Source organism: Phyllostomus hastatus, unplaced genomic scaffold (assembly GCF_019186645.2).
Source record: "Phyllostomus hastatus isolate PE091 unplaced genomic scaffold, TTU_PhHast_1.1 phas_contig_17, whole genome shotgun sequence".
Classification (NCBI taxonomy): Eukaryota; Metazoa; Chordata; class Mammalia; order Chiroptera; family Phyllostomidae; genus Phyllostomus; species Phyllostomus hastatus.
The window spans coordinates 19,846,704-19,859,159 of record NW_025333664.1 but is presented as its reverse complement, the minus strand read 5'-3'; the positions used below and the strand labels follow the sequence as shown (position 1 = coordinate 19,859,159).

At 39.7% G+C, this 12,456-nt stretch overlaps 1 protein-coding gene across 2 annotated transcripts in view; it reads left to right on the top strand.

Annotated features, from left to right (window-relative positions):
* CBFA2T2 (CBFA2/RUNX1 partner transcriptional co-repressor 2) overlaps positions 1 to 12,456 on the top strand; it is a 138,800-nt gene that overhangs the window by 113,972 nt on the left and 12,372 nt on the right. For both annotated transcript variants that reach the window (XM_045832998.1, XM_045832997.1), the window contains exons 5-8: positions 2,394 to 2,575; positions 3,760 to 4,013; positions 4,289 to 4,374; positions 6,067 to 6,262. In XM_045832998.1, coding sequence (XP_045688954.1) covers positions 2,394 to 2,575; positions 3,760 to 4,013; positions 4,289 to 4,374; positions 6,067 to 6,262 — 718 coding nt within the window. The remainder of the gene's footprint in view (positions 1 to 2,393; positions 2,576 to 3,759; positions 4,014 to 4,288; positions 4,375 to 6,066; positions 6,263 to 12,456) is intronic.

The following is a 12,456-nucleotide window of genomic DNA, read 5'->3' as shown; positions in this document are numbered from 1 at the left end:
TTTTCCAAAACAGGTATCATTATGACTCACAGAGAAAAAAAATGAACCTGTATCAAAGATTTTATTTAACTCATTAGTAAGTAAGGTGTTAGAACCAGTTTGGGGGAGAGCCCAAAGAACACACATTTATAGGTCAGGATTGTTGATAGGAACGGGCACACAGAGGTATAACTGGCTTTGTCTATGGTGGGTAAGGAAAGTCCTTTGAACCTGTACTGGACATAATTTTATGCAAGTCCATGGACAACAGTTATTTTGCATTGTTATCACCTATCTATAGTACACAGAGTTGTGCATAGCTTAAAGGCAGTGAAAAACTATAGCCAGATACTAATGTGCTCTAGATCAGCTAGAGTTTAGATGCCTGTGACCCAAATCCAGACCACCGTGTGGTTTTTTATACAGCCCTGGAGAGAATTAGCTTTACCAGTGAACATTTGTAATTGGTTTGATAATAGGGGACACTAACTTTGAATCCCAATTACATTGCTTTTCTTAATCTATCCCCTTGCCAAATGAATTCCATTCTTTTTATTAGCCTGATATTACAAAAAAACTGTACTACATTTTTTTATATTTTCTCTTTTGTCAATACAATACTTGAAAATTCTTTTTCTATCTTGTATATGACTGTCCACACAATACCTTCAATTTTGCCTCTTAACCCACAAAGCCTAAATAAATATCTGGTTAATCATAATATCAGGAAGATGGATCACCCTACTGAAGTACTGTACTGGTTTTTAAAAACCTTTCCAGTCAGAGCACGGCAGATGTACTGGAGAGTGCACGGGTGCATGGCCTGCGGTACAGCGCTGTTCTGACAGCGTTGAAGCCTCAGCCCCTCAGAGCTGTCTGTGGCGCCTTGTTTATTAGCCTTTAAACAGATGTGCTAGTTCTTTCTTGGTCTGTTTTCTGTACGTCAGAGCTAGTAAACCGTTATTTTCCCCAAGACTCCGGAATCAAGAAGGATTTGTGAAATTTGTGTCATTAGGAAAGAATTAGCTCTTTTTAAAAAATAGTTCATCAAAGGGTACATACACATCACAGATGTAAGGATCTGGCATGGTATTTTTTTAATTAAGTTTTTACAGTTGCTACAGATTGAGATTATAGAACAGACTTAAAAAGTATCTTATATCATCAAATTCCCTATTCTTAACTGTGTTATTTTGGAAAACAGCATGAGGTAGGTTGTTATGGCAGTTTGTGGCTAGCATTTGGGTTTTTGTTGATTTATTTCTACTTTAAAACAGTCACTAATTATGGTGCCTAATAAATTAACCCTTGGTAAAGGGATGACTGCTTGCCTTTCACTTACTCATCTGTTTCCATTAGAATAAAGACTTCTGTTATGGGCTCAGTCTGTGTTATTTGTAAACGTGGGGTGGAAATATAATGCCTACTTTATTTTTTATTTTTTAATTTATTTTTATTTTTATTTTTATTTTTATTTTTTAGGTATCCATACTTTTTTTTTTTAAGATTTTATTTATTTATTTTTAGGGAGAGAGAGAGAGGGAGAGAGACATCAATGTGCGGTTGCTGGGGGTTATGGCCTGCAACCCAGGGATGTACCCTGGCTGGGAACCTACTTTATTTTTTTAATAAAGGAATATGAGCAAACTACATTTATATATGAAGGAATTAGAGTTCAGGTGAGAGTATATGGGGGTTTTTTAATTATTTGTCCACATTAAAGGTTTTCTCGGTTTGAGAAGGAAAAAATAATCAGTACATAATTAATTGTCCTTTTACAAAAGAAAGAAATGTGCCCAGTGAGGACGCCACACCAAGAAGTCAGTTCTGCCCTTGGGTTACCTGTGTGTCCTCAGAGCCCAGTCTAAGGCTTCATTGCAGCCATTCCCGATTTTCTTTTCTTTTCTTTTTCAAAACTCATGTTCCGGCCAAGCTAGAATAATCACCGTTTCCAGAATTCCATGGTGGTTCTCATAAAGAATGTGAAGGGAAGGTTAAACAGTACTCAGAGAAACCAGGCCTTGTAATGACAGATGGAAGTGAATGCCTCCTGCTCACATGAAGGCACATTGATTCTATAACTGACCAAAGTCTTCAAAAATGTTTTAAATTATTATGTTCAGCAAACCTTTATTGAGCTCTGTTTAACTCTGTATTAGGCCACAAAGGTGAAGAAAGCACATTGTCTTCCTTAGGGGACTTAAATTTTGTGAGGACAAGAGACGAGCCTTTCCTGTTCAGTGTAATAGATGTCACGTTACTCACAGAGGCACATGAAAAAATCAGACAGAAGGAAAGAAGGGCCTCGGTCTTATGTCATCTTGTCTGCGAAAGCCTTTTGAGGTGCTGGGCCCTGTTGCGTGGGGCCCAGCACTGGGAACACTGCCGCCCAGACCCTGCCTTTTCTTTTCAAGGCCAACCTGCCCCTGCTGCAGCGAGAACTGCTGCACTGTGCACGGGCCGCCAAGCAGACCCCATCCCAGTACCTGGCTCAGCACGAACACCTTCTGCTCAACACAAGTATCGCCTCACCTGCTGACTCCTCTGAGCTGCTCATGGAAGTGCATGGAAATGGCAAGAGGCCCAGTCCAGAAAGGTGAGCGGTAAAGAGCTTGGTCGTCCTTTCTGTTTGGAACCATTCTGAGCTTCCCTTTTGCCTGTGAAATAATATTTGATTACTGATTTAATTTTTGATTTAATATTTGATTGGTTATATTATAGGTATAGACTCAGAATTCTAAGGTTAGTGTTGTTCTGTCCCAATCTCAGGCAACAGAATGCTTCTCAAATCTATAGGTGTAGCTCCCAGACATGAGTACATTTCAAAAACTTTTCAGATGACTCTGTGTGCCTCTGGCGAGAAGCTGCTCTAGAGCATTCTGTGTGTCTGCTGCTCCAGAGCCATAAGAAATAATCTGCCCGAGGCATTTTTTTCTGATATGTGAGAGTTTTTTTTGTTTGAGCTTTTCTTAAAAGATTTTGTTTGTTATTTATTTTTAGAGAGAGGGAAAAGGAAAGGGAGGGAAACATTGGTGTGAGACAGAAACATGGATGGGTTGCAACCGTACATGCCCCAACCAGGGACCGAACCGCAACCCAGATGTGTGCCCTGGGACTTAAACCAGTGATGTTTTCCTTTGCAGGACAGTGCCTACCCGACTGAGCCACACTGGTCAGGACTGCTGTGTGAGGTTTTATAAAAGTATAACAATTAATTATTGATACTTGCTAATGAATCACCATTACTTTGAAGACTGAAATTATATTAAGTTATTCTGGAAATTTGAGTATGAGTGACTACCATAATATTTTATGGTTTGTTGAGGAAGCAATATTTTAACAACAGTGGAAAATTGTTATAACTGAAGTTAAATGACTAAAAGCCCTACCAATTCATAAGTGTTATTAATATTTGAGCCTTTTTTCTCCCATGTGGAGAATTGTTTTCAATAACTGACCTCCACAGTATCATATTCTTAATCATGTAAGAAAGTGTCATCATCTCCTCAGTCTCTCAGTTTGCTTCATGAAGTTTAGATGTTCCTGCCTTATTGTGGATGAATTTGACTTCTCATTTCCTGCTGGAATAAATTGGTAATTTCCATTATCTCTCTGGCCTCTGAAGACAGTTCACATGCCTTATGTCAAACCTTTCCTTATAGTCTTCCTGTTTGTGAAAGTGGGTAGCACAATACATACATAGCACAGAGTAGATGCTCCAAGACATATTTGCATGAACACTTGTCAGTAGACTCATATGTACTTCCCATTCTTGCACAGGAGGGAAGAAAGCAGTTTTGAAAGAGATCCAATTCCTCCGGAGCCTCCCGCCAAGAGAGTGTGCACAATCAGCCCTGCTCCTCGGCACAGTCCTGCCCTCACTGTGCCCCTTATCAATCCCGGGGGCCAGTTCCACCCCACACCTCCACCTCTTCAGCACTACACCTTAGAGGATATCGCAACTTCCCACCTGTATCGAGAACCCAACAAGATGCTAGAACACCGAGAAGTTCGTGATAGACACCACAATCTTAGTAAGTGACACAAGGCTGTTTTTCTTTTCTTTTCTTTTCTTTTTTTTTTCTTTTTTTTTTTTGGTCTTTCATAATCAATGTATGTGAGTTTTTAAATATATTCTCAGTAATTTTTTTTGGTTTTTCTGTCATTTCGTGGGTCCCACACTCTGTTATGAATCATTGCCTTAGTAAGTATGTGCATAGCTGGTATGAATGCATGTGTGTTTATTTAATAGAATTCTACTTACTGTATTCTTCACACTATCTTTAAACTTAATCTCAATTTCTAATAGGTCTAAATGGAGGCTATCAAGATGAGTTGGTAGACCACCGTTTGACAGAAAGGGAATGGGCTGATGAATGGAAACATCTTGATCATGTAAGAATCTTTAGTATATAATTTTCCTATTTATTACTTTTAATTCTTAATATTACCAATAGTAATAGAATATATATGTTTCCAGTGAACTTAACCAGATCTACATTGTCTTTGCTATAAAAGCTGATCTATCTACTATTCCCCCAGCTGAGTGCTAAGAGTAACTCCCAAATCTTTGTGTTGGGGTGATCACTTTAAGTCATAACCAAGTAAAGTCATGTAATAGAGGTTTGTGAGTTTAGGTCCCAGCTTGGCCACATTCTACCATTGTGTGATGGGTAAGTTGCTTCATCATTTTTAGCCTGAATTTTTATAACTTAAAAAATAATCCATTAAATCTATTCCTCTTTTTTTTAACGCAACCATAAAAAAGAACAAAATCTAGCTATTTGCAACACACAAGTGGACTTAGAGGATATTATGCTAAAGTGAAATAAGTCAGACAGAGAAAGACAAATACTATATGATTTCACTCATGTGGAATCCAAAAGAAAAAAAAATGCCAAAGCAACATAAATGCACAAACAACAGAAAACAGGGAGCAACTCATAGGTACAGAGAACCTACTGATGGTTGCCAGAGAGGAGGAGTTGGGGTAGGGGGTGGGTAAAAAAGGTAAGGGGGGATTAAGAGGTACAAACTTCCAATTATAAAATAAATATCATGTGGACATAATATACAGCATAGAGAATATAGTCAATAATATTGTGATAACCTTATATGGTATCAGATGGCTGCTAGACATGATGATGATCCCTTCGTAAGGTATATAAGTGTCAAGTCATTATGTTGTACACCTGAAACTAATAAAATATTGTGTGTCAAAATATATTCCCTTTTATCACCCTGGCTGTTATGGCTCAGTAGATTGAGTGCCAGTCTGTGAACCAAAATGCAGCTGGTTTGATTCCCAGTCAGGGCACTTGCCTGAGTTGCAAACCAGGTCCCCATTTGAGGGTGTTCGAGAGGCAACCACACATTGATGTTTCTCTGCCTCTCTTTCTCCCTCCTTTCCCCTCTCTCTGAAAATAAATAAATATATATATATTTTTTTTATTAAAAGAAATGCTGTATTTGCATTCACTGGTGGGTTGTAATATGTAAGGTGCTAATTAATCATAGCACCTGGCATATAGGAAGCATTATGTAAATGGAACGTCTCCAAAAAGGAATGAGAATTGGCATACTAGTACAGAATGTAACCCCAGGTTCTCGTCCCATCATAAGAGAGGGCTCCCCTTCTCACTAAAAGAGTAGTAGTTAATTAAGATGTACACACAATAACTTTCTCCATCTTGAGTGATACTGTCTCTGAACATTATTTCTGATTGCAGTTTTAATAAATCTCCAGCTTTATCAGATGTCTTTAGGCAGATATATAATGTGGTTTCACTGTAGCCTTGAAAGGGCCATATTACAATGAGACTCTGGCTGCTCCAACCTTAAAGAATCCAAAGTGTTAATTTGAAATCCAAACAAAAAATAAATGGGGTGTGTGTATTTGTATATACAAATATATCTATTTTAAAAGAAGTGGTAAGAAAGGCTTTAAAATGTAAACTTGTTATTGCTTAATCTGTAAGATACTTAAACCTTCATTCTTTACATATTTTGTTTACCTGTCCTTGATTTGCCATGTTGGTGTTTAAACATCCTCATCTCATCAATGACCTGACTTCCTCTCTGGTTCAGGCCCTGAACTGCATCATGGAAATGGTAGAGAAGACGAGGCGCTCCATGGCAGTTCTGCGGCGCTGCCAGGAATCAGATCGTGAGGAACTCAACTACTGGAAAAGACGATACAATGAAAACACAGAGATGAGGAAGACAGGGAGCGAACTGGCCTCCAGGCAGCACAGTCCTGGGAGCGCAGACTCTCTCAGCAATGGTAAGGGGGCAAGGCCAACTTGTTATGTTTTACTCGAAAGGACGATGGTGCTAGAATGTAGAGTTAGAAAGATCTAGATGATTATGAAGCGTAGATAATAAAATATGAGATCTGTTCAGAAATTATCCAGCCAAGTAACATGCAAAATAGAGACATTTATTGAAGAAGATACAAGGAACATTGTACAAAGGACAACAACACCTAGTACCCTGTGAAGTAGGTACTCTAGGACAGTTCTCCTAATTGCCATCAACTGCCCCGCCATATTTTCCTGAATCTCATCAACAGCTTAAAATCTCTTCCTTTTCAAAGGTGATTTTAGTTTGGGAAAAAGCTAGAAGTCACAGGGCACCGAATCTGGGCTGTAGGGGAGCTGAGTCAACGTGGGTGATTTGATGTTTCACTAGAAAGCTCTGCACAACACGTAATGCATGAGCGGGCACATTGCTGTGATAAAGCTGCCAATCACCAGTTGCCCATAGCTGCAGCCTTCTGAATCATCTCAGTAGTTTCTGTGGAGGAATGTTTAAGCTTAATGCAAAATTTGATGCTGATTTGTGCTCTACTCACTCAGTCATTTTAAATGCAACAGCCACACAGTATACATGCTACTCAACAGCATCTATCACCCCCACTGATTAGTACAGTGAAATCATCATTGTTCACATATGCGCATTCCAGTCCACTCTCCTTGGCTACCAGATTACATCAATGCAGACCTTTCTCATTTTATTAATAATGGCTGGAGGTTTTCCAGACAGACCTCATATGTCAAAGACTCAGTACCTGACATGTTCAAGAAACAATTGTCTTCCTCATGAAGAATGGAAATATTTTTAATTTTGTTCTATTTTTAACTCTCTATACACATGCTAAAAATGATGATCAAAGAGTATTTGGTTATTAAATTCAGCCTACACGAATGTACTAGGTGCTTTCTCATATATCACATTTACCGTATATTGCCATGTATAATGTGCACTTTTTTGCCCAAATTTTTGATGGAAAAATAAGGGATGAGCATTACACATGGGTAGTGCTGAACCATGGGAGCCCACTATGCATGGCAAAATGCAGTGTCCCTCACAGTAGCCCTGTGTGTGTTTGCCTCACTTTTCCCTCATCTTTTTCCCAGTCCCCATCAGGAACATGCCAGTTATCAACCCCTTCCTGGAGGCCATTACAAAAAGTTTACTATACCAAGCTGGGTTGTCCCATCTTCCCTTTTCCCAGCCTGAAGCAGCAACTGTTCTCTCAATCCGGGTACATCCAGGGTGCCACATCTGTTTCCTGCAAAGTGGTCATCACATTCACCTAATAACTGAAAAGGTACCATATCCAAAGGCAAAGATAAATGAGAGGCCATCTGTGATGAGGCTCTTTCCCCGCCCACCCACTTCAGGCTCCCAGGTCTCACAAGGGGGAATGAATCTCTATGACAGACCTAGCCTGTTCCACAGGAGACAGCTGTTAACCTCAAAAAGACTACCAAAAAAACTGGTGCAAGACATTGGGATCCCACTCCCCCACCTCATCCACATAAGTGACTCTTGAACCAACCATAGATTAACAGCATTGTGTGGAGTATCTAGCACAGTAAGATATCAGAGAATACCTGTAACAACTAGCAGAAATGTATCCAAAGTACACCATCCAAACCACAAACCTTCCATCAAGGAGTCTGCATGAATACGAAGTGAGATGCATAGTCATGAGTCGGCTCTTCTCCAGCCAGGATCGCAGTCCTTGCCTTGTGTTAACTTGACTCCCCTTTCTCACTCTTTGCTTGGGGGTTCAGCTAGGTTGACCGATGTTCCAGTTTACCTGGCAGAATCCCGGTTTATGCATGTTATCCTGTCATAATAATTACTAGCGCCTTCCTCACTCTCAGATGAGGACAACTGGGATGATAAATTGTCACTTTAGGATATCTATGTATGTTATATGTATTGAATATTTTTCACTGCTTTTTTAATAGTATTGTTGTAGTGTAGAAGGAAAGCATAATTCATATCCTAAACAAGTGTACTATTTAAAATGTTAACCAAAACCATTCCAAAACTACTTGATGCTGGTCTGTGATAGCATGGGAAGCCTACCCCAGCAGGTACTGGGCTCCATTAGCTTCACTGTAAGAACAGTCCCCCAAACCAAGCAATGTGCTTAGAGACATAGTTGTTTTGCATTCTGGCATAAGTTCCATATCTCTTCTTGGACAAAAACATTTTGCAGACCAGCACTTTGAGTAGCACTGTCCTATACTGAATAGTATTTTGAGGCATAACACCGCTTACCAAGGACTTGCAAATAGTTAGGTAATTCATGTTTTGAATGTTTTGAGTTTTGCAGAAGCCCCTGGTGAATTTTAATTTAAGTATTTAGTATTTAAGTGTTCTGATGATTTGAGAGAAATTGACTAGAGACTGGATGGCATTATTACTTTACCCACTTGAAATAATGGAATATAGCCCTGGCTGATGTGGTTCAGTGGATTGAGTGCCAGCCTGGGAACCAAAAGATCACCTGTTCAGTTCCTGGTTGGGCACATGCCTGGTTGCAGGCCAGGTCCCTGGTTGGGGACGTGCGAGAGGAAACGATGAGTGTGTCTCTCTCACACTGATGTTTCTCTCCCTCTCTTCCTTTTCCCTTCCTCTCTCTCTGAAAGTAAATAAATAAATAAATAAATATATATATATATATATATGGCTGATACTGATTTTTTTAAGTATTTTTAAAAGAAAGAATACAAATCCGAAGAAAAATTACTTAGAGTTCTATACCCAACTAAAACAAGTGTTAGCTTAACAACCCACGATTTTTTCATGAAATAACACCTCCCATCTACCCTTTGTTGTGGTGTCTACTGTATTTGGGAAGGATATATCTCAATACAGGGAAGTAAACCAGAAGGTGGAAGACATAGAATTGTGGAAAGGGATCCCTAGGACAGTGAGGGGGTTCCCAAGGAACAGGGGTACAGCAAGCCTTGAAAGCAGCCGATTCAGACTGGAATAGCCCAGAAGATTCCTGGAGATTTTTTTCAAGAAAATTAAATTTATAAAATATTTATACAATAAGAAGAAACTTTGAGGTTGAACTAGAAATAATTACATAAGAAACTTAGCACATGAATAAATAAGGCAGTTAAGAAAAAACATCAAACTTTTTAAGGAAAATAAAGATTCTCAGAATCTGAACCACTAGATTCAGCTGTGATAAGTATCCACACTGAACACTGTCAATGCTGACTTGCTGTAACAGAATTTGGGGAGATGGAAGGAGAAGGAATTGTGAGTGTGTCTGTGGTGGGTTGGAAGTAGAGGTTAAAAAAACGAAATCCCTACTCAAGTGGCTAGTCGGTTAATAATGCCCAAAACTGAAAAAATCAAGCTGTAGCAATACCAGAAGAATCACCTTTAAAAAAAGACACTTTATCATTGAGGACTTAAGTTGAGGACTTTCTTTCATGTATGTTATCATTTAATTCTCAGAACCTCACAAGGTAAGTATCATCTTCTTTAGTGAAACTACATGGCTCATTGTAGAAAACCAGAAACATGCAATTTACTGAAGACTTTTATCTCCATCCTTAAATGCTTCATTCTCCTTTTTTCTAAGAACTAGAGCATTCTCCTACATAACCACAATACCATTAGCTCTCCTATTTTGACCAATATATTTGCATTATCTGCCTGGCTTTTGATTACAGTAGCCTCTGAAACTACATAGTTTTCTTAGTGAACCACCAGAAATCCTGACTTCTGTCTCCTTCTGGGTTAGAGATATAAAAATAGTTACTTTGGCTTCAGGAAATACCATGAAAATGGCCCTACCTTCCAGGCATTTCCTGAATAAGCTGAGAAGTTCCTTTAGGGTCAGGTGCTTCTCGCCTTTTACATCTGTCCTAAACATAAGATGCCAAGGACTGGGCAGGTCCTCAAAGGATATGACCAAGGGTTTATTGATGACCGAAGTGGAGTGGCTTTTCCTCGACTGGTCAAGACTTACCCACATCCTCACAAGTAAACACATGTTTCCTCTGTTATTTAACATCAATAATGGCTTATCTACACACTCAAAACCCCCTTTTCTTACTGGCTTTCCTTATGTAAGACTCACCTGGGTGGGGGGGGGAGACTCAGTTGAAATTGATCTACCACCTTCTCTTTAGCTTGTGTTACTTTGCTTCTTCCAGTCCTAGATTTTTCTCTGTAGTTTATTAATCTCACACTTAAGTATGATATTTGAATCAGGAACCTCACCTATGTTGAAGAGAACCCTTCAGGGGTTTTTTATTTGGTTGTGGGTTTTGTTTTGTTTTGTTTTGTTTTGTTTTGTTTTGTTTTTGACAGTGATAATAGCCTTTCCAGAGGGTGCAATGTCACAGAAAGCATTCATACTATCAGAATGTCTAACTTATGGGATTCCCTTCAGGGGTGATAATGTTCTGGAACTAGACAGGGGCGATGGTTGCAAAACACTGTGACTGTACAAAATATCACTAAATTATAAACTTTAAAATGGTAAATGTTATATATATATATTTTCCAGGATTTAAAAAATTTCCTGACCACCCCCTCGCCATAGCTTCGAGGGAGTACAACAGTAGGTTCTCCGTGCAGATTCCCCCCGTACCCAGGACCAGTTTGCAGCCAATCCTAGGCATTCTCCTGACGACTGGCCATTTTATTAAGCCTCTCAGGCAAATGCTGTGTGCCAGGCTGGCCTCCCCTGCCACACTGGCCGTTCTGATTCCCCTTGGCACCACAGCTTGGTGAGTGTTCGGAGCATAAAATGCACTTTTCAGATTAGCCTCAACAAAGCATAAGAAAATGAGGGAGTCCACTAGCACTGACATTAGAACACAAAAACAACCCTCAAATTACCTTAATTAGTTTTCACACTTTAGACTTTCGCACTTTCGCACTTTAGAAAGCAATGGACCCATTTCTTATAGAATATTGTGTCTTAAAACCGCAATGAACATATATGATAAGCCACCCTCCACCCCTGTGTCCTCCCCAGCAACCCCAGGGTGCCTCTTGGGGTACATTTGAAATACACTGTTCCAGATCAGGGTTTTGTTTCCTCGCTGCTTGTTTGTGTGTTTGTAGGCATTTAAAGAAGTTTACAGGAAACCTCCTTAAGTCACATGTAAGGGTTCAGAGTTGCAAAGAAACAAAAGCTCTATTTCCTGACATACCTACAGAGCACTGGCCAGTCAGCGCTGTGTGCATGATGGGGACCGCTAACTGGATACAGAAATACATGTGTGTAACACCTAAGTATAACTGTTTATATTTTAGGAAGTGCTCTAAAATACATGTGTGTTCATAAGTGAAGATCTCTTTTAATCTCACTACTCTGAAATACTTCCAGTATTTGAGGCATGCATGTGTGTGTTTTAAAAGTAAAAATGAAGTGTGCTAGAGACACTGCAGCTGGAGAGGACTTCGCTCCTCTTGGGTCTGCACCTCAGTGTCTCCCCCGAGACAGATGACGGCTGTGCTTCATCAGACAGAAGTCCGTCTTGGGTATGGTTACAGAGTTCAGAAGGAACTGGCACGCTCTTTGTGACTCGGAGAGAACTCTGTATGTGGTGCAGACCCATGCGGTTGGTATTGCATCCTCCTATGGCAGAGAGCGACAAACAGCACAGTGGAGAATTCAGTCTCTCTCAGCAATGTCTTACTGACCTGGAAACACTTACTACATGAGAAATTTAATTTCCCAGTTGAAAATATAGAAGTGATTGACCATTAGGAAGACTTACAACAATTTTTTAAAGAATAGTGATGTGGCCCTGGCTGGTGTGGCTCAGTGGATTGAGTGCCAGCCTGTGAACCAAAGGGTCGCTGGTTCCATTCCCAGAGCACATGCTTGGGTTGCAGGCCAGGTTCCCAGGTGGGGCAAGAGGCAACCACACACTGATGTTTCTCTCCTCTTCTCCCTCCCTTCCCCCCTCTCTAAAAGTAAATAAATAAAATCTTTTTTTAAAAAGGAATAGTAATATGTTAGATCTAATTGATGTTTACCAAAAATGTACCATTTTCAGAAAGGAACAGCCGTGAATATGGTTCCATTTTGGAAGGAATTGGGCTACTTGCCTCCATCTGTTGGTGTTTTCAGTTTCAAAATGGGTATACAATGGAGAAATTATGTTAGTTAATTCACTTATTTTTAAAAGGTATTTC